At 39.7% G+C, this 24,515-nt stretch overlaps 1 protein-coding gene across 1 annotated transcript in view; it reads left to right on the top strand.

Moving 5' to 3' along the window:
* ADAM23 (ADAM metallopeptidase domain 23) overlaps positions 1-24,515 on the top strand; it is a 162,943-nt gene that overhangs the window by 67,642 nt on the left and 70,786 nt on the right. Inside the window, exon 4 of the mRNA XM_047722557.1 lies at positions 17,865-17,928. Coding sequence (XP_047578513.1) covers positions 17,865-17,928 — 64 coding nt within the window. The remainder of the gene's footprint in view (positions 1-17,864; positions 17,929-24,515) is intronic.

Raw genomic sequence — 24,515 nt, forward strand, 5'->3', positions numbered from 1 at the left:
TTTTAAAAAAGAGGCCATGTCTACAATTTCTTTGAGGTCATAAGGAAGTGTTTATCTGAGCTTTTCCTCTGTTTCCTTGTGATGCATATCCTTCATCTCTCCTGGCTTTGGTACTTTCCTTCTTTTGTATTTATGCTCTAGTCCCCTGTTCCTTTCTTTTTGGTTTTCATGACTCCATGCCTGAGACCAACTGTTTGTTGAAGCATTGTTTAGGAGGAGAGGGAGTGGCAACAGGGAGAGAGCCAGGGACCCACAGCTTGTTTGGGTTTGGTGCCCTATTCACACTTCACAGTCTGTTCCTCTCCTTGGGAGAGGCCATCTTTCTGGAGGCATGAGGGGGTTAGTGGAGCTCATTGCAGAGCTCCTGGGAGCTCTGTGTGTTGAACAGAAGTTTGCCCTGTTACCTTCCTTTGCCTCCTTTATTTCACATCTGAAAAGTTCTTTGAGCAGTTCAGATTCTGGGGAGATACATGTTGGCTCAGAGTTTTCAGTATTTAGCTTCCTGGTTTTTGGTAACTTGAAATGAAGACCATTTCTTTTCATAGGGAACGTGGAGTAGTTTTTTTTTCCCCTCTATTTCTTTATTCTTCAGTTGTTGTGTATGAGGGGTTTATAATCTGTGTAAGGAATGGGACATGGAAAAAAAAATGATAGCCTTAAGACAGAAAATGAGAGGGAGGGAAATATTTTCAGTTCTTGGAAGTATTTTGACCATTATGCATTTCTCTTGGGTATTGTGATCATGGCAGTATGGATTTATAGAATGGATGAGTTGGTAACAGTGAGGATCTATTAGCTGGGAACCTTCACCGAGTTATCCAATGCTGGGTGGAAATGCCTGGGGTTGGGCTGTTAGGATCATTGCTTCAGTGACACCTGTGGTAAAATTTGGGCAATTAGAAAATAGTGCAATGCCTGGAATGCAGATAAAAGAGCTAAAGAGAACTGATATCCATGTGCTTGTTATCTGAAGTTATGGGATTAAAAATATTAGAAATATCTTTCATTTTTTTTAAAGATTTTTATTTATTTATTTGACAGAGAGAGATCACAAGTAGACGGAGAGGCAAGCAGAGAGAGAGAGAGCGGGAAGCAGGCTCCCTGCTGAGCAGAGAGCCCGACTCGGGACTCGATCCCAGGACCCCGAGATCATGACCTGAGCCGAAGGCAGCGGCCTTAACCCACTGAGCCATCCAGGCGCCCAATATCTTTCATTTTTAAAACAAGCTCTTTAATATCCTCTTAAAGAATAAGCAAACTAAAATTATTTTTTAGTTAAGAATTATAGGATAATCAGGCATAAGGTACAGAAAGAAGGAAAAAGCCTCATTATGCTATTACTTCACTCATCCTTTCTGATAGTTTAGTGTGTGTATTTAAATTATTAGTCATCTCAAAAAAATCCTCTGGTTTTAGATATTATTAGTCATGCAAAAGGCTGACTGTCATTACATGGCCTCAGGATTTTTAAAATTGTGCATAAAAATAGAGGATTGACGGGGCACCTGGGTGGCTCAGTGGGTTAAAGCCCCTGCCTTCAGCTCAGGTCATGATCCCAGGGTCCTGGGATCGAGCCCCGCATCAGGCTCTCTGCTCAGTGGGGAGCCTGCTTCCTCCTCTCTCTGCCTGCCTTTCTGCCTACTTGTGATCTCTGTCAAATAAATAAATAAAATCTTAAAAAAAAAAGAAGATCAATAATACCCGATCCTCTGAGCATGAATGTGAAAAAAGACCTAGAATAACCTATTCCAAAATTATTGGATGTTCTAAATATTCTAGCACTGTAATGTATTTTCTTTGATGAAAAAATAAGAACTCTGAGAAAGATTTTATCTTGTTGAGCAAAAAAAATATCTGGAAGTGGCTTTATAATATGAGTATACTTTGGTACTGTGTGACACTGGTCTTGCTTTTCCTTAGATCCGTTGTTGGTGTTATTGCTCATGAGTTCCACCTTCCTGTGTACAAATAAATTTCTTAAACAATAGGAGAAGGTGGGAGTGAGAAAGGGAAGACGTTTGTTGGCATTGTTAATTCAGAATTCAGAAATTCATTGTGAATTCAGAAATGTGCTTTAAAATAACTATCAAAATAACTGAGAGTGATTTTTTTTCCAGCCAAGGTAGTTTCGAGAGCGATTGAAAAACCAGTATTTGTTTTTTTTTTTTAAATCAAATTTATATTTGTAGATTGTTACAGTGAAGGACGTGGGATGGTATCACTTACCATGTTCTTTGAAACCAGTTATCAGCCACGGCAGCTCCCTGTGGGGTCTACTTAACCTTGAGCCACACACATCTTTCTCTGTCCTTATGTAGCTCCACAGAAAATCATTGCATGGGAGAATTTTGTTTGTCTCCTGCCTTTAATCTCCTGTTCCATTAGCTGTCTAGTTCGAGGGTTAAATATTTTGGTAATAAAGTCATAGATATTTCAAATCCTGTCTGGTCTATTATAGTTTGTTATATTTCTGAACTTTTCTTTTCTGTACTTTGGTATTCTCCAAGAACTTCTTTTCCCTTTCTAAATTTTACTCCTTTAATAGAAATGGACTCCTACACGAACACTGGAATCTAAAAATGGCCTAATAAGCCTGCTATTTTTAGGGAAGGAGAAAGTTGTCTTTTGTTCTCTCTGTGCTTTTCACTTCCCACATGTTCTTTAGACATTTTTCCCCTCTGGTCTTGGTAGTGAGAGCTTTCTAATTCCAGATAACTTTTCCTTGGTCCCTTCTGGCTCCCTTTGTCTCATATTCAAAATATTAAATGTCAGAATTGGACTGGGCTCTTCTGTTTCTATTATCGACAGATATTTTGGATTCCTTTTCCTCTAATCTATTAAAGTTGTGAAATATCATACATAAAAGAATGGAAACATGTTTTTACAATTTAAGGAATAATAATAAAATGGACATTCATATATACTCAGCATGCAGGTTGAGAAAGAGAACATTCCTAGTGTCTAAGTTTGTGTAGGAGATTTGGGAGTTGTTTTTTGTTTGTTTGTTTGCTTGCTTGTTTTTTTACCTAAAAACAAAACCAAAGACAAAGCCAGAAAAATAGTAATAAGTAATAACAATGGAATTGTCAGAAGAAAATGAAAAAATGTGGATGCTCGTTTATTCCTTGTATTCTGTAAAAAAAGAAAGCTGTGTAGGATGGTAAGGAGGATTAGTACTGAAAGGGTTCAGCTGTTGATGCTGACTTACTGAAATTAGAAATAGAGTAAAATGAAGATTTCAGATGTATACGATGAAAGTATTCAGTGGACTGACACTGGGCATACCTTTGTCTGATGTTCTAAGGAATGATTAGAAATTTCCTATATCGGTCGCTTAGCTAGAGAACACATAACTTCTGTTTACCTCTTGACTCCTGGTCTTTAAGGATACATACTAGTAATTTCCATGTCTTACCATTTATTATAGAGAGCCCATTAAGAAGTTATGGGTACACGCGCACACACACACACACACACACACACACTCCTTTCATTAATCTCCAGGTAACAGTTGAAATAGTAGATGTGTGCTCTTAGAGTAATCTTACTATCACATCTGTTCTCATCTTTCCTCCCTCTCTTTCTTTTCCTTTCTTTCTTTCTTTCTTTCTCTTTCTTTCTTTCTTTCTTTCTTTCTTTCTTTCTTTCTTTCTTTCTTTCTTTCTTTCTTTCTTTCTTTCTCCTTCCTTCCTTCCTTCCTTCCTTCCTTCCTTCCTTCCTTCCTTCTTTCTGAGAGACGGAGAGTATGAGCAGCATTTGGGGGGGGTGAGGAAGGGCAGAGGGAGGATGTTTAGCAGATCCCACACCCAGTATGGAGCTTGACAGGGGCTCCATCTCTCACGACCCTGAGATCATGACCTGAAGTGAAATCAAGAGTCCCGGCCCCTATTCACCTGAGCCACCCAGGCACCCCCTTCCTTCTTCATTTAGCCATACATTCCCACTCTTTGTGGGCAGACTGCCTGAGATTGGCTTTGGACTTATAGATACTTACCTAAAGATAGAGACAGAAAGTAGCCCCAGTCTCAGTTTTCTTGCTGCCATGTATTATCTCAGGCCTCACCTTCCTTACCTGGGGCTGAGCTCTGCTTATAGGACCCTCAGTGCCTGTGGATTCCTCAGACTGGGGTGTGATGTACCATTTTGTCTTGTCTTTTATTTCTTTTTTAAAATTTTTATTTTATTTTATTTTTTATAAACATATAATATATTTTTATCCCCAGGGGTACAGGTCTGTGAATCGCCAGGTTTACACACTTCACAGCACTCACCATAGGACATACCCTCCCCAATGTCCATAACCCCACCCCCCTCTCCCAAACCCCCTCCCCCATCAACCCTCAGTTTGTTTTGTGAGATTAAGAGTCACTTATGGTTTGTCTCCCTCCCAATCCCATCTTGTTTCATTTACTCTTCTCCTACCCTCTTAACCCCCTATGTTGCATCTCCTCTCTCTCATATCAGGGAGATCATATGATAGTTGTCTTTCTCCGATTGACTTATTTCGCTAAGCATGATTGTCTTTTATTTCTTCTGAACTTCCTGGCTTGTGGACTCATCATCCACAGAACTTTGTCAGGATACCTCTTCTGTGTAGGTGATAGGACCAAAAACTATGATACAACATGGCACCTGCCATTTCTATGGGATGGTAGTTTGGACAGTCTCCTTCGCTTATCTGGTGTTCACATGATGGCATAATCTCTAGACTATGCATTTCAACTCCTGAATATTCTCTTGGCCCAGAGTTTTGACTCTCCTGGATTAGTAGCTTTTGGATTTTTCTCTGAGTGTAGTCTACTCCATTTTCTACCCCTATTGTGAATTACCAAACCTGGGTGTGAATCAGTTCATTCAGGATCTTTCTCCTTCCCTATCATTTCCAATTTGTGATTCTAGAACTTACTGTTGATACTTAGTGAATTTGCCACTATGGAGCCATAGTTAACTGTTAGAATTTTCATGAGGGTTCTAAAAATGCCTGTTTTTAAGATAAAACTAAAAATAGTTTCTCTGAAAGGACCTAAATAGCATAGTTTCTCCTTTTTTCTGTGTCAGTCTCCCTGGGATTTGGCTGGTTCTAGAATCTTATAAAGGTTTTGCTTTTGATCCAAACATTGAGGGGCACTTTAATTGTGAATGTGGGTAAGATTGTCGACATGGACTTAACATTTTAAGACAATTTAATGGAAGTTGTCTGGCTAGAGGAAAAGCCCATTTATAGAAATTGTTTTAAAACTCTGTTATTTTAGATATCTGTTGTTCTGCTTTTTTCTACCACCGATTTGATTTTGGCACTGACACATCATGTACATTAAAATAGAAGGAATGTGTCTTCCCATAAATTATTTAAAGTGACTTTAAAGACATATATTTAGAGAATCAAGTGTCAATAGTTAATGATTTGAGTAGCTTTTAAGAGATAAAAAATTCAGTTTCAGCTTTATGCAAAATGTTCAGACTATGCAGTTAGATTGGAATAGATTGCTCACCTGTGATCACTATTTTATACGTATCCTTCAAAGTGACATGAAATTTCATCAGATTTGCTTACCAGAAGCTACTTAATCAGGATACTTAGTATTCCCTGTTATCTTTGTTTTTTCAGCATCTTTTTTTTTTTTTAAGATTTTATTTATTTATTTGACAGATGGAGATCACAAGTAGGCAGAGAGGCAGGCAGAGGCGGTGGGGGGGGGGAAGCAGGCTCCCCACTGAGCAAAGAGCCCGACACGGGGCTTGATCCCAGGACCCTGGGATCATGACCTGAGCTGAAGGCAGAGGCTTTAACCCACTGAGCCACCCAGGTGCCCTGGTTTTCAGTATCTTTACAATAAAGCATCTTAGTATGACTTTAAGTTTTTGAGGTTTTTTTTAGTTACAATTAAGTAATGGTTTTGTAATTATTATCTGATTTTTAGCACACCACTTAAATAGGTTGGTATTAACACAGATATAGCTTCAGCTTCTTAAATATTAGCTGTTAGATCAGTTTCTATGGGAAAGTTTTTTATTCATTATTAATCTAATCTGTAGAGAAGTTTATCACTTTACATCTTGGAAATTGAGGTGTTTGTTCTTTTTTGGCTGAGGTACATAGGAACATGTAGAATTAACAAGAAAACTGTAAAGAGGTTTTTTACAGTATGTATGGAATATGGGTGGAACTTTTCTTCTAGCACCATTCTTGAAAATGTTGGCCGAAGTCATCCCAGTATGTGGCAGCGGATTATTTCACAAAGCGTGTACCGCATAGATGAGACGCGTGCGTTAATGACCCCCAACTCCCAGCTTAGCACAGGTATATTTTTAGGGTAGAAGATGATGGCAGTCATACTCACATCACTACTTTAAATTCGGAAGAGTCCTTAGGGATCCTATAACCCAACATTCTTGTTTTTTTGTAAGAAAACTCACCCAATATTGTTCCACGATATTAGGAACTTCTCCAAGGTCTCAGAGACAGTCAGTGTCAGAGTCAGCCTAGGAACTGGATCTCTGGATTCCTGTTTACTCACTCGTTCATTCATCGACGTTAATTCAGTCTACAATACATACATTTGGGTGCTTGTTTAGTTCAGGCATTCTCTCATAACTGAGGATAGAACCCTGAGCAAAGTGAAAAAGGCCAAGTTAGCACTACAGTGACTTACACTGAATCTGAAAGTCTACACCAGTTGGATGGAATCCCCTTTCCACAGAAGCTACAAATAGTTTTTCCGGTATATTCTACACTCCTCAGAGGCCCATTATCTTGCTATTATGTCAAAATGGCACATAGTTTGGAAGTATGAAAAATTCTCTGGCCAGAGCTATTAGTTGGACCTTAGAACTCGTGATTTTTTTTTTTTTAATAATCAAAGGTCCAGTGGGTCAGTTTTTGATGCCATGAAGTAGGGGATGAATTTGAAGATTGTTTTTTTAAGAGGTAATTTTAAAAATGGGTGCTATTTTGTATACTAGTCATTTTGTACTTGAAGAAACCCTTAAAAAGTTCTTGTTTTCCTCCTCTTCTTGTTGCCGTTCTGTGTTCTTTTTTTTTTTTTTTTTAAGATTTTATTTATGTATTTGACAGAGAGAGAGATCACAAGTAGGCAGAAGCAGGCAGAGAGAGAGGGAGGAAGAAGGCTCCGTGCTGAGCAGAGAGCCTGATGCGGGGCTCGGTCCTGGGATCATGACCCAAGCTGAAGGCAGATGCTTAACCCACTGAGCCACTCAGGTGCCCCGTTCTGTGTTCTTGTCTGCCATCTTGGTTTGATGTTACTGCAGAAGTACGTTTCTCGGTGCTATGTTGTGATAGTTTCTTTAAAGCATGTACTATTTAGGAAAGGCTGTGGTTATGATCTCTAAACATCCCCTTTATATTATGTATGAAGGATCCACTATTGCATAGAATGTTGTTTCCAGCTTAGTACAGAGAAATGTAGGATGACAGTTTCAAATACCTTTTCCTTTATAGGGCCCTGCATCCCTGTTGTCAGTCTGTCCCGTGGGACCTGCTCTGTGGCGTTGGGGCTCGGTCTGGCCAGCAGACACCATCCAGCCTCAGGATAGAGCAGCACCAGCGAGACAAAGGGTTAGACTCTTTCTAGACAGAGCAGGAAGAGGAAGAAAGCGTACAAAAGACGACTGTGGCTCTTCCACAAAAATCTTATTGTCCTTGAACTATTTCTTTATTTGTAATTCTTTTAATTTTTATTTTTTAAAAATTTTTCAGTGTTCCAGAATTCATTGTTTATGCACCACACCCAGTGCTCCATGCAATACGTGCCCTCCTTAATACCCACCACCAGGCTCACCCAAACCCCCACCCCCCACCCCTCCAAAACCCTCAGATTGTCTCTCAGAGTTCACAGTCTCTCATGGTTTGTCTCCCCCTACAATTTCCCCCAACTCCCTTCTCCTCTCCATCTCCTAATATCCTCCGTGTTGTTCCTTCAACTATTAAAAGAACATAAAATTGCGAGTTCACACTAGCATTTGGATAGGACAAATAGCTACAATTTACAGTAAAACCATTTAAAGAAATGGAAACGTTTAGGTAAAAATCACATAGTCTTGTGAAACCTTTAGTTGTCCCCCGCCTGTTTTATTTGTTTCTCCCTCGGTCTTCAGCTGTTAATTGAATGAGTGAAGGAAAGTTAAGGCTACAGGCTTTCATCTGTGGAAGGCCTTTTCTTAGCGTTTCTGCTGGGCTTTTGCTGTTCTCTCCTGCTGCTAACATTAATTACTTTGCAGATGGCTCTAATTGACCCAGTAAAAGAACCTTATCTGTATTCAGCCCTGCCCAGGCCCTACAGTCTTTGCAGCTTCTGAGGACATAGAGTGTACCGCGTGCTTTCCGTTCAGACAGAAAACCGAGTTTGGCCTCCGAAGTGCTGCGTTCCCGATTCTAGTGCGCCCTTCTTCCCCAGGTCACAGCTCCTTGCTGAACCCGGTGTCCTTCCTGGGCCCAAACCTCGTCCATGAAGGATGCCCTAGCCCAGCTGTACTTTCAGCAGAATATGCCTCCCTGTCTGCAAGGCCTGTTCCCTCTGTCTGTATGACCTGCTCTTTCCCGCCTCGGTTTCCCTGACCGTATTGGATCAAGTGCCTTGGCCTTGCTTTCTTATTGAAAAGTTCCTGATCATCATTGTTGAAATGAATTTCCTCCTTGGGGGTGCCCCCCCCCCCCCCCCCCCCCCCCCCGCTTGATGCTTTGTTATTCATCCCAGGCGACCTGTGGCTTTGTCTTATTTTAGGTATGAGATGATAAACACCTCCAGGGTAAGGACTGGGTGTTTTTGTTTTGTTTTGTTTTGTTTTCCCCTTGTGTCCTCACGAAGTTAGTCTAGCATGAATAACCCCCAGGTGTTCATGGAACAGTGGGAGCACTGAGTTGGGAGACAGAGGCAGACAGCCCGGCCAATACTCCCCCATGGTGGCTGGTGGCCTTGCCAGCTACTGTGATTCCTTTCCTGTCCTGAGCCTAAAATGAGCCATTCATTAAATTCTTCCTAAAGGCATTGTGTTCCTCTTCTTTTAAAAAAATATAGCTTGTATTGTGGCTTCTTATATTAAAAGGTAATATATATTCAAGGTAAAAACTCAGGAATTCATGGGTGAGCCAAAGAAAGAAAATAAAAACCATTGAAAGTTCCCCAGAAAACAGTAGCTCGCTGTTCTATTTGAGTGTCTATCTTTGCAGACTTTTTGCTTTCTGTAAATGAAACATATGTTTAAAAAGTTACCAAACATAATAATATTCATTTATTTGCTTTTTTCACTGAACAATGTTGTAAACATCTTTCTAATTGTCTCTAAAACCACATATAAAAAAACCAACTCATACCTACATCATCTTCAGGGAATCCCCGCGCACGTGTGTGTGTGTGTGTGTGTGTGTGTGTGTGTGTGTGTGTGCTGTTCTTTAGTTATTTCCTCAGGAAACCTTTAACTAAGTAGCACTCAGGAGATTATAAAAACTTATGGATTTAAATGGTGAGTGTGTTTTTAGGACTTTGATAGCTGTTGCCAAATTGTCCCCAGCAAGATGCACTAATAACACATTCCCAACAGTAATGCATAGAGTGCTCGTTTTTCTAACTCTTGCCAGCTCTGGCTGTTATTATTCATTTTTACTTTCTAAACTGATGGGAAAAATTGGTCTCTTATGGTCGTTTTAATTTACAGGTCTTTTATTACTAGTGCAATTGTATATAATTGAGAACCATTAATATTTCTTGTTTTCTTTTTCTGTGAACTGCATTTTGCACATTCTCTTTTGTTAATTGCCTGCCCACATCCTTGGCCCATTTTCTATTGAATTGTTTATCTGTTTTTACGTGGTTTTAATTTTGGCTCCTTATGTAAAGGATGGCAATCCTTGTTTTTCATGTTTTACAAATGTTTTTTCTTAGTTTTTCTTGAAATTTTGTGGTATTTTTTAACTCACGGAAGTTTAAAAATTTTTTTATAGTCCTATCTGTTGTTCTTTATAATTTCTGGTCTTAATATCATGCTTAAAAAGGCCTTTCCTTCCTAACATTCAACTGTATTTTTGTAACTTTCTTTTAAAAAATATAAATCTTTAATGTATATATTTTTACTTTGGTGTAAGATATGAATAGGGATTTAACATTCCCAAAAATGTTAAGTCACTTGTCCTGTGCATATCTATTCTTTATTCTTTTTTTTTTTTTTTTACCAATTTAAAATGCCATTATTTTCATATATAAAATTTTTTATATAAACGTGAATTTCTTTTCTCCCATTCGGGCCATCTGTCTCATCAGGTCAGTGCTCTGTATCTTGGTTATTATAATTGTAATATAAATAAAATAATAATATCCTATTGTAACTCCCTTTTTAAGAAAAATGTTTGGGTAATCATAAGCATTTGTTCTTTAAGATGAACTTTGGAATAATTTTGTCAAGTTACAGAAATTTACTGGATCTTGCATGGAATTAACATTAAAGTTATTGAGTATATATACATCTATGCATATATACATGTATGTCTATATATCTACAGGCATAACACATATATGAAATTCATTTCTCTTTTCGTCATTATTGGTAGAATCTTCTCCCCTAGACTATTTCTAGTTGATTTTTGCTGGTGCACATAAAACTGGGTATTTTATTTTTGCATTCTAATCTTGTGACCAGCTACCTTATTTAATGCCTATTATTTCTGGTAGATTTTCTATTAGTTTCTTTTTTATTTTTTTGACCATTTCATGCATACTTGGAAAGAATGGAACACTGTGTAAACGGATGTGCAGTTTTTCTGATAAACTGAAAAATGGAAGAAGCGGGGAGTTCTTATCTTAGGACGTGGCAGGAATTGGACGCTGTCTGTCCTGGACAAGGTTACAGGAAGGCAAGGTGGATCACAGGTCCATACCCATTCTGCACGATTTCACAGTGTGTGATGCCATGTTTCATAGCTGTAAAAAGAAGTGTGGGGCATGTTGGAAGAGAACTTGCATTGGTACTATTCAGCACACTGTAGTATTCATCATTAGCTTAAATTACGCATCAAAGCACTTCAGTTACGTGTAATCGTGTTCAAGAGGTATGAAAAGGTGTGCCGTTTTTATTTGGATTCAGTTTTCCCGGTGTTTAAAAATCTTTTTTTTTTTTTCTAACAATATATGGGGGTAAAACCACATATGTGAGAATACTTGGGACTCTATTATGGAGGAATCTCAGAATCACTGGTATATACTTGCAGAAATATTGGCAGCCACAGCTCGGAACATGTTAGCCCCTTCATATGGTCTGACTTCAAAGCCAAGGAGGAAAAATTAATTTTTATCTAATTAAAGATATCTGTCGATGCCATCTCCTTAGAAGGGAACTCTTAATTGGCTACTCTCATTGGCCTATCAAGCCAGCTTGAGCGGTGGTCATCAGCGTTTACTTCTCAAGTTCATTCCTCCTTTCTCTCCTGGCTTCTCCTTTGTCTGCTTCTGTGTCTGCTAACTTGCAGTCCTGCCCGTGCTGTTCCCTGTTATATTAGGTAGTATTATGCTGCATGGGCCCAACACCTAAGAGATGCAAGAGCGCCTCCACATTAAAATTTTGGCCGCAATCTCTTATGTGACTTAGAAACTCATTAAATTCCTGTTGTGACCCTCAAAGAGGTTTACACCCCTACATCCTGCTTCTGCTAGGAGTTTTCTCCACCTGCAGCTCCCCTCCTATGAAATATGCCCACATTCCCAGGCCTCGCCTGGCAGGCTGTCTTTGTTTGACTTAACACAAAGCTTCTATTCAATCTGTAATTACTTTTACCCACTTAACATATCATTTCTACTCTTTTAAATTCCAACCTCTTCATGTGTCCAATCTTTCAGCACAGCTTAAAAGTCTTATTGTATTGTTTACATTCAAAGGATTATATATTTTCTAGCTGAAACACTTTCGGTATAAAAATTATTTTAGGTGGGATGATTAATTTTTTCCTAAACCCTGAGAAAAGTGGCTATTGAAAAACCATTTGACTTTTAAGCCTATTGTTTTCAAAAAAGGAAAGCAACATAAGGACAGAGGATAATTACAAGGTTACAAACTTACGCTTGTATGAATGTACTGAGTTTAAATTCTGTGTCTCTCTTCATTACAAGTTATAGTAATTATTTGATGAATTAAAAATATGTATGTATATAAAAGGAGAAAAGAGAAGCTTCTAGTGTAAAGAGGGAACAGGCAGGGGGCTTCATTGTACAATGCTATTGTGCTTGAAGCCCCATGAAGGTGCTCATCTCCATAGTGACCAGCGTTTGTTATTAAATGAATGAATGAGACCTGGTGGAGAGGGCAGCAGGAAACTTCTTGGGTGAATCTGTCAGGGGTCCCAGGGCATGATCAGCGCCTGCAACACTGAGAAGCTAAGCCCTGCCAAACAGATGATAATCAGATAAGTGAATATACATTACGGAACTAGACATTAGTGGCTGTCTTGTTTTTCTACACACAGTTTTTTACTCTTTGTTCATATAAATGTTGACTTCTGTGCCAATCCTAGTCTTGAACACACATGGAAGTAACTTCTGGGTTTTACTACTGAGGACTGAATTAAAATATTTGTGCTATCGCACTCTTAAGAATGAAGACCTCGCATGACAAGAAGCATGGCTGGTCGAGACCTGACAAGTCCAGGGTGCTGCGGTGAATGTGGATTTATAGCTTCCTGACTTCCACATCTCTGATTGCTGGCTCTCTCCTGATGTTACGCACTCAGAGAACCCAAGGGCACTACCCAAGGTTGCCCTAAAATGTTGGCCATATAAACATAATCACAGAGGCCAAAAGCAACTGGAGAAGGAGACATATTCACAGACTGCTTGCTTAGTAGCATCTCAGCTTTAGGATAATTTTCATTTCATAGACTAACCTGACTTTCCATATAGAACTTGATGTACATACCTAAAATTTGACTTTGAGGTAGGGTAACCATATGTCCCAGAACTTCTTGGTTTTACATCTGTTGTCCTGGCATAATTATTAATGAGCAAAATGGCCAGATTTGGATGACAAATTATATGACCACTCAGTTGGTAAGCCTTGTTGCTTGCTACTATTATTCTCAACTTTTCCTTAGATCTACTGATGCCCCTGTTGGCCTCTAGGTCCTTTTAGAAGAGCTCATTCTGCTCCTAGTAACCCACACAATTTTTTAGTCAGGGGTATGAACTATGAGGATTCAACAGATTTCAGTGTCTTTCAGTTTCAGGGAACGTGGATTTCAGATGTGTGCTTCTGAAGACTGATAGTTTGACTTTTTTTATAAGGAAGTAAATGACTTTGAACTCAGGTAGACCAGATAGTGTCCTTGTGGTCCAGCCTTTGTCTTTCCTAGCATTTCCCTCATAGCCCAAGGCCCTGACCTTTACCTAATCAAACAGTTTGGTTGATTTAGTCTATTCAGCCTTTCATGACAGGGTTACCCAAAAGAAAGCATACGTTTCTTTCTTTAAAGGAAGATTCAAATTATTTTCAAAACAAAACAAAAAACCAAACTCCGCCCCCCCAAAACAACCTAGGAGTCATCTACCCCTTTTGGTTAATAAGATTTTTAGTCATAAGGGATTCCTATTAAGTAACTTTTCCCAGTTACTAGGATGCTTGGCTTCTCCATAATGAGTCTAAGTGGAAGATAAAAACCTTTGGGAGTTTTGACCACTTGGCTATTTGTGGGCTTATTTTCGTGAGACACATAAATTTCAAACTTGAGGATTCCAACAAATTATTTATGTATATACATATATAAAAATATGCATATATTTATTTATATAGGAAAAAATCTCCCCAAAGCATATTTCTCTCTTTGTGTGAATTTCCAATGCTTAGATCTTATAGTGGCTTTCTTTGTATATCTGCTGATGATTCTGAAATTCTTTGAATATTAAATTTCTAAATTCTTCTTTGTGATAAAACTTGGAGTTAGGGTAGTTAAAACCATGTCTCTGTAATAAAAATGAAGTCTGAGATTTAATACTATAGAATTTCATCTCTTACCCACCTTATGGTCCAATATAAGTTGAGTGGTTTTCCTGAGAAGCTCTTCTCCAGATCATGATGTAGGAGCCTAGGCTGCACCCATCTTGTAGCCATGCCATCTGGGGCACGGGGCTTCCAGAGTTGCCATGGAAGAGAGAGCTTGGATAATCATGCATAGAGTATAATGTCCACACTAGAGGGGTAGACATCACTTCCCACCATATCTTATGAGCCATGATTCAATCTCTTGGCCTTAACCTCACTGCTGGAGAAGCTTTGAAATGTAGTCTTACCATGCTAAGAAGGGGAAAGCGAAGTGGGATATGGTGGCTGCATAGCATCGTTTCTAGCATAGCTCGCTTCCTTGGTTTGATTCTTGGCTCCCTTGCCATGTTTTAATAGTCTTACCGTTCTCTTGCTCTTAGAGTTCAGGATCTTCAAGGTGTTTACCGTTGTTCTTCATATTTGAGTAAAATCACATTTAGTCTGACTCTAGAATTCATGTTCTTTTCACTGTACCTCAGTGGTACAGATTCACCATCAAGTGCAGAGGGAGGGGAGTTCAAGAGAATTTCCTTCCTCCAGGTCTTCCTCTCTCTTCCACCTTGCTTTGAATTTTCATCCTACAGTTATTCCTTTACTTCCAAGAATCACCACTTTCACCAGATAACTAGGACGAGAAGCATTGTAGTAGCCCTGTAATATCTTTTTGGTACTTAAATGATTGGAGAAAGGATATTTATTTCAGAATTTAGGGTGTTCCAAAACTTTTTATCAGTTTCTAGAGGTGGTCAGGCACCCGGTTGGCTGATCAACAAAGCAACTTGATCATTTATGCTTGGGACCGCAATTGCCAGATAGATCAGCATTTGCAATAGGAAGTTCTTCTGGGGCAACCAGTAGAAACAGAGGTGGGGAAAGGCCTTGAAGAGCATCTGCAAGCAGAGACTGCCGGAGAACCTATCCTTAGGCATCCAGAGATGGAGATTACTTACTCCTTCCCCTCTGTGTGGGGACAGAGACACACTACTTGCATAATTAACTCTTCTTTTCACTGTTACTTGTCTGTCACTGAAAGATCTCATTTCATAATTCTTTAAGACTACTATAGTTAATTAGGTTACATTTTGTTATTAATTCACTTTCAGGGAGATTACAAATAGTATTTACTTTAGGGTGAGATGACTAATCTCATACATGTGTGCTGATTTGGCTTAGTTTCAGTTTCAGAAAGTTGTGTCCTTAATCCCAGCACACAGTAGATATTAGTAGATGTTTGCGCACTTGGTGGGTGTTTATTAAGTGCTTACTTTGCGCTAGGGATTACGCCAGCTTTTGGGATGTTGTGGTGAGTGACAGCAACAGTGTTAAGGGAGGGAGTGCCATGGTCAGACTGGTGGAAAGGCTGGAGCAAATGGGGAAGGTGGTGTTTTTTTTTTTTTTTAATTTAAAGATTGTATTTATTTGACAGAGATCACAAGTAGGCAGATAGGCAGGCGGGGGTGGGGGGGTGGCGCGGGGAGCAGGCTCCCCGCCAAGCAGAGAGCCCGATGCGGGGCTTGATCCCAGGACCCTGGGATCACAACGTGAACTGAAGGCAGAGGCTTCAACCCACTGAGCCACCCAGGCGCCCGAGGTGGTGGTTTTTTATAGGAGGTGGAGGGTGGAATATTGAGGTGACAGGAGCATACAGTGTTATGTCCAGCTCAGTGTCTATCACACATGACTGGAAAAGTCGCTGTTTTTCTTCTTTAAGACATCTTCAAATGCAGCATATGTTAGAAACAGTCATGTCCATGGTTGGCGGTTGGTGAAGGGAAGCCCTTTAAAAGGTGTAAGTAGGATAATTAAAGTGACCTTTATCAGATTTGGCAATTAATGATTAGAAAGCTATTATATGCCCTTGTCATCACAAGCAAATAAATTTGTTTTCAACTCTTAGACGTACTCCAGTGATTGTGTGGTTGAGAATTTTGAAAATCATGAATTATCTATAGAGAGAGGTAATTAGAAGGTAGTTAGTGAAACCTCTCTCTGCCTTGGTGTTGTGGAAGTGTTCCTCAGAGAAATATTACCATCAACAGCCCTGTTTATGTCTATTCACAGTGCTAGTTGCTGACTTAATTAACTAGGAAAAAAGAGATGTTTCTGTACCCTGTCAGGTATTTTCAAGTATATAGAGTTAAGAATTGTCGTTACTTGGACTGTTACTTAGATTTTTAAAACGAGTAGATGCACCACAATTTAGTTTCAGATGTAGAAACATCAGTAGACGTATATTTGATGAGTAATTTCCATAGAAGAAATTGTCCAAGGTACCAGCATCTGCCTTACTTGTGTGTTGTAAAGCTTGACCTTCAGCTGGTGCAGGAGACCATGCTGGAGGTGCGCATGCGTCTCCCCCTTTGCTGACTGGCTCCAGGCCGCCTCCAGCCTTCCTCACTGGAGCATGTTAGACCTGCATCAGATGCAGCTCTCAAAATGATGAGTTCTTCCATATTTCTGTTAAAGCAGTAGTGTCAAGATTTCCTAACAAGAAAACCTACACTTAGGCAGAACTAGAGAAACTAGAATGTCAGAGCAGGAAGGGACCCAGGGAGTCATCTTCTCCAGCCCTTCCTTTTGCAGAAGAGGACGTGGAAGCCTAAATTTAGGGCACACATCTGGCTCATACATAGTAGAACCTACTTTTGTCCTCCTCTTACCATTAGGATGAAAGGAGTTAACTTCTTTCTAGTCCCTACACAGTGCCTATAACCTAGTAAATGTTCAACACATGGAACTTACCATTTGTCATCATTATTTCTAGTGGCAGAGCCCAAAGAGCAACTCAGATGCCCCAGTAGTTGCCTGCTCTTTCCAAGGCTCATAGTTTGCATTCTCCACACTGTATGGGGAGAAATGTGTTTGGAGAAATTGAATTAAAATAAAAGCAGTGGCGCCTCATTCTCATTGCTGAGCATGGACTTAGTGCCGAGTTCTGGGCTATGCCTGGTGTGTGCTTTCATGTCACCTCTAACGTCCCATGAGATTCATGCTCTCTGTCACCTTTGTTTGACTCAAGTAAAGGCGGAGTTTGGTAACTGGCCTATGATCACAGCACTAAGGAGGGCCTGGGCTAGGCTTTCATTCCGACTTTGTCTGATTTCAGAGTCTTTATTGTTGACTGTTATTTTATTCCAGGGGTTGGCAAACTGTGGCCCACAGGCCAAACTGAGCATACCTGGTTTTGCACAGTCCTCAAGCTAAGAGTGTGTTTTACATTTTTAAATGGTTGAAAAAATTGAAGAAGAAAAAATGTCATGATACATGAAGATTAGGTGAAATTCAAATTTCAGTGTCCATAAATGAAGTCTTAACTGGAACACAGTTCCACTCGTTTGTTTGTATCACCTGTGTCTGTTTCTAGACTTGAGAAGTCGTGTCAGAGTCCATGTAGCCCGAAAAGCCTAAAATATTTACTATCTGGCCTTTATGCTGTTCTTTTCCTCAGTGATAATGTTTTTGAGATTCCAGTTACTTAGAGCATAATTGTGGGATTTTTATAGGGTTTGTCTCCTCCTTTTTCTGCCTGCCTTTTCCGTTGGTTCCATATTAATTAACCTATCAGTCAAATGATGCATAATGTGTATAAACAGAGTTCACCCTTATAGTATCTATATTTTTGTCTTTTTCTCAGAGAGTGATGATTTGTTTAACAGGCATGATTTGTTTTTGGAGAACGTTTAGGGCTCTTGATGAGAACCTATTTGTGCTTGCCGTGGAAAGCCGCTCTGTGGTCTACACGCCCCGGGCAGCCATCTACTGAGCTGATTATTTTTAAAACCTCTAAGTGTCTTGGATGCCAAAATCACTCTATTTTCTTTCCCCTGTAGTGGTTTGCTGTCTTCTGATTATGTGGAGATCCACTACGAAAATGGGAAGCCACAGCACTCCAAGGTACAGTTAAGAACGTCTGGAAATCCTGTAGCATAAACATACTTGCTCATAGAATTCTTCATTGCACACTGCTTTGTTTTGATGTCTCTCTCAATAAAATTAACTGTTCTCTTGTACTATGGTCCTACTTTAAATTTAAAATAAGTTTAGGAGAAGCTTATTAAAACTTATAAATGTTCAGGATAGCGTTAGAGAGTCTGTATATTCAGGTCAATGAAGAAATGTTTATTGTTTTGGTTATATATACAGTATCTTCTGTAAATGAAAGGTATAAAGAGCTTTACAGCTCCATAGCAATACCTTCAAGTGGGAGATCACCAGCTCATGGTCATAGAGTCTGAATGATGAGACTAGAATGGCTATTTAGTCTGAGAGACTTTGGGGTCCAAGAAGGACAGAGGACAGGTTGGGGAAGGGAGATTCAGGAACATTGTTCTTAATCTTCACCAGAGTTCTGGGAGATGGATCTTGTTATTTGTGTTATGCAAAGGAAGGAAGACATTGAGGCAGAGAGAGAGGGCCAATAAACTTGCTTAAGCTCCCGTGCATTGTCATAGAAAGCTAACTGGGTACTTGATTTCCTCCCATGGAGATTAACTGTTCTCTTAACTGTCAGTTCGGAGCCAGTGGGTTTAGATGCAAATAAGATTATTTGCATGTAAGGAAGACAGTGAGCTCTGCCTGTCAGGATGAAAATCCTTGGGATGGCTACATTCAGAGAGTCTGATTTGTAGGAAGTCCACAGAGTGCCACTGAGCCTAAGCAGGGTCCACGGAACAAATACCACGGGCACAGGAGAGGAAACAGGGACACAAAATATAATGGGAAACGTTGCTTTTTTTTTTTTTTTTCTATGTTGCTAATGAGTATGGGCACAGAAGTGGGCCTTTCACGTGTGGGCTTGCGGGGCTATGTAGCACAGAGAACTAGGATTTTTCAGGAGGATAGCTTCTTGCCAGATATTTATGGGTGGCCTTCATGGTAAATACTGCCCAGGGGGTTATGGGATTTCTCAGGATTTATAACTGTCCAGTTAACAGTGGGCACATTTGTACTTCGGTGCGTGTTTTCAACCTTGGAACTGTGTGCCACAGGTTAAGAACTTCAGATATTATCTTTACTCTTCCATTGGTTCTTGCCTCAGGCTAGGTCTTGGGGTTTGTTGAAGCTCCCTAAAAGTGAATGCTGTGGAAAATGAGCAGAAATGCGAAATCAGGCATGGGAACGGTGCTTTCTGGCATTTGCACAAACTAAAGCTTCAGTCAGCCATGCCAGTGCCCTGAGCACTGCAGAGGTTGGATCATGAGTCTCGAGGAGGGACGATGGCATGAGAATTTCACAGACTCAGCAAAGGAGTCACCTTTGCGGGCCTCAGTAACCTGAGTCAAACTTCTCGCTAGCAAATTCAGTCAGGTTTTTTTGTTGTTGTTTTTTTTTTTTTTTTTTTTTTTTTTTTTAGAAGCAGAATAGCTAATTGGCCTCCAGAAGTCATTTGAGGTCCCAGAAGAAAGCCTTATAAAAAAGGCCCATCAAAACTCCTATCAGTGGGACGCCTGGGTGGCTCAGTTGGTTGGACGACCGCCTTCGGCTCAGGTCATGATCCTGGAGTCCCGGGATCGAGTCCCGCATCGGGCTCCCGGCTCCGCGGGGAGTCTGCTTCTCTCTCTGACCTTCTACTCGCTCATGCTCTCTCTCACTGTCTCTCTCTCAAATAAATAAATAAAATCTTAAAAAAAATTTTTTTTTTTTAATTAAAAAAAAAAAACAAAAACAAAAAACTCCTATCAGTTACAACTAGAATTAAAAACAAAGGGTATTTCAGCTGTGGCAAAGGAAGTGTTTATTGTAGTTTGTTCTTGTGTTCATTGTTTTTCCCTTATTTATGCCTCATTTTCTCCAAACAGGTCATATACCCAAACTTACTGCTTCATATGTAATGAATTCATGGTAACAGTCTGTTTCGTATGTGTCTGTATTTGTATATACACCCCTCAAAACCAAGATGACCTGGTGCATGTTAGAAAGCACCAAAAAAAAAAGCAGAAATTTTTTAACCTAGTAACATTATGAACATTTTAAAATGTATAATAAATGCATAATAAAATAATAAAATAATAAAATGCATAATAGCCTTTCCTATTCATTTGCTATAATTTATTTTAAATAATATATAATATAATATAATTTATTTTAAAATCCCATAGTAATAGACATTAGATTGCTTCCAGTCTTTTACTATACAAATAATTTATAAGGAAAGGCCTTCCTGATACATTTTTTAAAAAGATTTTATTTATTTATTTATTTATTTATTTATTTATTTATTTGAGAGCAAGGGGACGGGGAGATTGGGGAGGGGCAGAAGGAGAAGGAGAGAGAGAATCTGAAGCAGACTCCACAGAGCTGATGTGGGATTCGATTTCATGACCCTGAGATCGTAGCCTGAGCCGAAACCAAAAGTGGGACACCCAACTGCCTGAGCCTCCCGGGTGCCCCTCCTCATGCATTTTGAACACATCTTTAATAATTGCTTAAGGATTAATTCTGAGAATGGGATTTTTCTGAGTCAAAGAATTGGTACTTTAAAGGGTTTGGTACATATTGGTAGTTTTTCTTTCTGAAAGTTTGTTTAGATCCACACTCTTCCTACCATTACACACATATTTTGTAAAACTTTTTTTTGAGCTTCAGTTTGCCTTCCATGTTAGCAAAATCTTTGTACAGAGTACCAGTGAAGGAAATTAATGTGATGCTTAGGCTAATTAAACCTGTTCAACCCAGTGTGCAGCTTATCCTCCAGAGATTTCACACTGCTTAGACAAAAGTACGTGCACATGGGGCGCCTGGGTGGCTCAGTGGGTTAAAGCCTCTGCCTTCGGCTCTGGTCATGATCTCACGGTCCTGGGATCGAGCCCCACATCGGGCTCTCTGCTCAGCAGGGAGCCTGCTTCCTACTCACCTCTCTCTGCCTGCCTCTCTGCCTACTTGTGATCTCTGTCTGTCAAATAAATAAATAAAATATTTTTAAAAATATTAAAAAAAAAAGTACGTGCACACACACTGTGTTATTCATTAGAGAGGAAAAGAATTATTCCAAGCCTATTTGGCTTTAACTTCAAGTGCAGATATTTAAAGTATCCTGAGAATTAGTTTCAAACAGAATGATGATTCCACACTTTGAAGAAGCTTGTCAAGGTTTTCCCTCTTTACCACCACCAAGCCCCTATCTAGTTCCCACATCTTCCCAAGAGAGACTGGTGTCTAAGGCTTTTATTTTTATTGGCTGAAAGTGGGTTAAAAGGACTTCTTTCCTTGTGAAGCAACGATAGGAATTGGAGAGGTCAATGAATTAAGTAATCAATATAGGACAGGGGCCAGGTATCAGTGAATGAGTATGGAAGGACTTTTGTTCTGCATTCTGCAGAGCAATTGCTTTTGTTAGGGTTCCAACACGGTGCTTTGCACACAGCATGCGATGAAACAACTTTGGTGACTTGTTGATTGACTTTGTTGACGAACCTATTAAAAATGAGTTAATTTTTGGTATTTTATTTCTTGTATAAATGAACTAGGTATCAATAGGACAGTGTAAAAATCCTTTTCAACTTAAACCATTTCTATTAAGTTCCTTTGAGATGAACCAATAACTTGGAGTGCTTACTAGTACTTTGGTTTCAGTTCTGCTTATGAAAAGAGGTCTCAGCTGGCCAGCAGGGGGAAACTGAATGGATAGATGCTATGCTCCCATCCCCACTTCCTTCTACTTTATTCCTCTTTATCATTATTGGGCAGGGAAAATGCCCTTTCTTGGCTCTGTTTACTCACCTTGGCTTCTTCCTGTCCCCTTGCTCACTCCTGCTCCGGGAAGGAAGAGCCACTTAACTGATGGGAAGGAGTTGGGTATGTTTGTGTTGTTGTTCTTATACCCTTCTTTTATGGGATCCACCTCCTACAGGAAGAGCCTGTTCTCGGTACTCTTCTGTAATCTAAGTTGCACAGTGGCAGCCTGATGTGTGTGTGTGTGTGTGTGTAGGTATGTTGTTGGGGGTGGTTCTCGTTCCATGTTGTCTGTCCTCGGGTGGGTCAATCTAGCCAACACAGGGTGTGGCATTAGCAGGCCTGCAGGATTCTCAGCAGATCGTCTCCTTTGGTATAGTACTAGCAGAAATGAAGGTGATGCTTTAATCTGTTTCAGTCCTGGGTCACTCTCTCATTTGGTTTTAAACTTGTGTGGCTACCTCCTCACATGCTCCAGGATGCCTATAATCTGAACGACGGACAATAGTAAGTGCTAGTGAGGATGTGGAGAACTAGAACCCTCACAGACTTCTGGTAGGAAATGTAAAATGGTGGAACTGCTTGGAAAACGCTTTGGCAGTTCCTCAAAAAGTTAAGCATAGAGTTCCCTTATGACCCAGGTGTTCTACTCCTGGGCAGGTATCCAACATATGTTTAAGCAAAAACTTGTACATAGATGTTCATAGCAGCATTATTCGTAATTATTCAAAAAAGTGGAAACAATCCAAATGGCCATCAATTGATGTATAAATAAGATGTGATATCCCCACACAAGGGAATATTATTCAGTCATAACAAGTAAGGAAGTACATGATGCAACATGGATAAACCTTGTAAACATTATGCTAAGTCAGAGAAGCCAGTCACAAAGGACCATATATTGTATGATTCAATTTGTTGAAAATGTCCAGAATAGGCAAATCCATGAAGACCAAAAGCAGGGTATGGTTTCCAGGGCTGGGGGTGAGGAGGAGTGGGAAATGACTGCTCATGGGTGCAGAATTTCCTTTTGAGGTGATGAAAGTATTCTGGAATTAGTAGTGATGGTAGCACACCTCTGTGAGTGGACTAAAAACCTCTGCATTGCACTCTTGAAAAGGGTGAATTTTCTCAACAAACATGAATCCTTTGCTTCTTTCAGATTGGTCTTGTCACTCAGGCTCATGAATAAGTCATTAGTATTCATTAAACAGATAACTGATTCAGCTTACTGTGATCTCGTCCCTGTTCGAGGTACTGGGTGTACATCAGTGAATCAAGCAGAAAAAAACCTACCTTTATTTTTTGCTTTATCACTGTAATCACATCACTCTCCTAGAAGTTTCTGTACTTTTTTTTTTTTTTCTTAATCGAATCATCACCATAGCTCTGTTGAAGCTCACTCCTTCCGTGAAGTGTTCTTGGCAGGGTTGCTATTGGAGGAAATGGGCCTCTGTGGGTATGACTCCTGGCTGGGAAATTAAAAAAAAAAAAAAAAAAATCAAGAGAGCAGACAACACTGGCTCCTCACAAAGCTATTTTAATTTTGAATAAGATAATTTTGTATGAACTATTAAAATTTTATATAGTGTTGGTACAGCTAAACTGTTCTAATACTTGAACATTTTTTTCCTATTAAGTCTATGAAGGTAAATAATTAAACTGGTATTGGGGGTCTCAAATTCCCTGATTGTCTGGAATATTTTTTTCATTTCCTTATGCTGCAGTATTCAAATTCAGGTATATGTGTCTGGTTAAAGAGATCTTTTTCTCTTTCGCTATCAGCCTACTGATGTAGTAAATAGATTAATAGAACCTGATGATTGAAAAGTTTGAATTTAAAGATATGCATGTAGAATAATCATTTGAATATAGTGTTCTATTTTATTATTACATTCAGAAGCTGTAATATCAAAATATATATACACATTTATGAACTAAGGCCTGTGTATTTTTTTTTAAAGATTATTTATTTATTTATTGGACAGAGAGAGAGAGATCACAAGCAGGCAGAGAGGCAGGCAGAGAGAGGGGGAAGCAGGCTCCCCACTGAGCAGAGAGCCCGATGCGGGGCTCGATTCCAGGACTCCGGGATCATGACCCGAGCTGAAGGCAGAGGCTTTAACCCACTGAGCCACCCAGGCGCCCCAGGCCTGTGTATTTTCTTTTCAAATGTTTATCCAATGTTCAGGAGTTTATGAGACTTTTTTTTTTAATGATTTATCTATTTATTTGAGAGAGAGAGAGAGAGAGAGAGAGCTAGAGTGGGGAAGGGGTAGAGGGAGAGAGAGTCTTAAGAAGATGCCATGCTGAGCATGGAGCCCGCTGCAGAGCTCGATCTCACAACTCTGAGATCATGACCCTGAGATCATGATCTGAATGGAAGCCAAGAGTTGGATGCTTAACCATCTGTGCTACTCAGCGCCCCAGGAGTTTATGGGGGTTCTTAAATGATGAAGATAATAAGGACTGTCTGGTCGAACTTCACTGAAGAGCAGATGAGATAATTAAACAGACACAAAGGTGGGGCAGTTTTAAAATAAATCAAATTGAAATAGTAGTTTCTATTTTCCAACAGGTTGTATTGAAATTGAGTAGAAAGAATCAAACTGTTTCTGTCAATCGATCAATGATACCAGGGAACCAAATCTGTTTTCCTCTTTAGGTTGTTGGCACTGGACTCAGACAGGGGTATTCCCAAGCCGCTTCTGATCAGGAAGTGTTTGCAAAGATGCACATTCAGTCAGGGTCCCGTCATTTGCAGGAGTGGCCTAGTGGTTTCCAGTAGGATTCTGAGCTCCGCAACCTCA

This window comes from Lutra lutra, chromosome 3, assembly GCF_902655055.1.
Source record: "Lutra lutra chromosome 3, mLutLut1.2, whole genome shotgun sequence".
Lineage (NCBI taxonomy): Eukaryota > Metazoa > Chordata > Mammalia > Carnivora > Mustelidae > Lutra > Lutra lutra.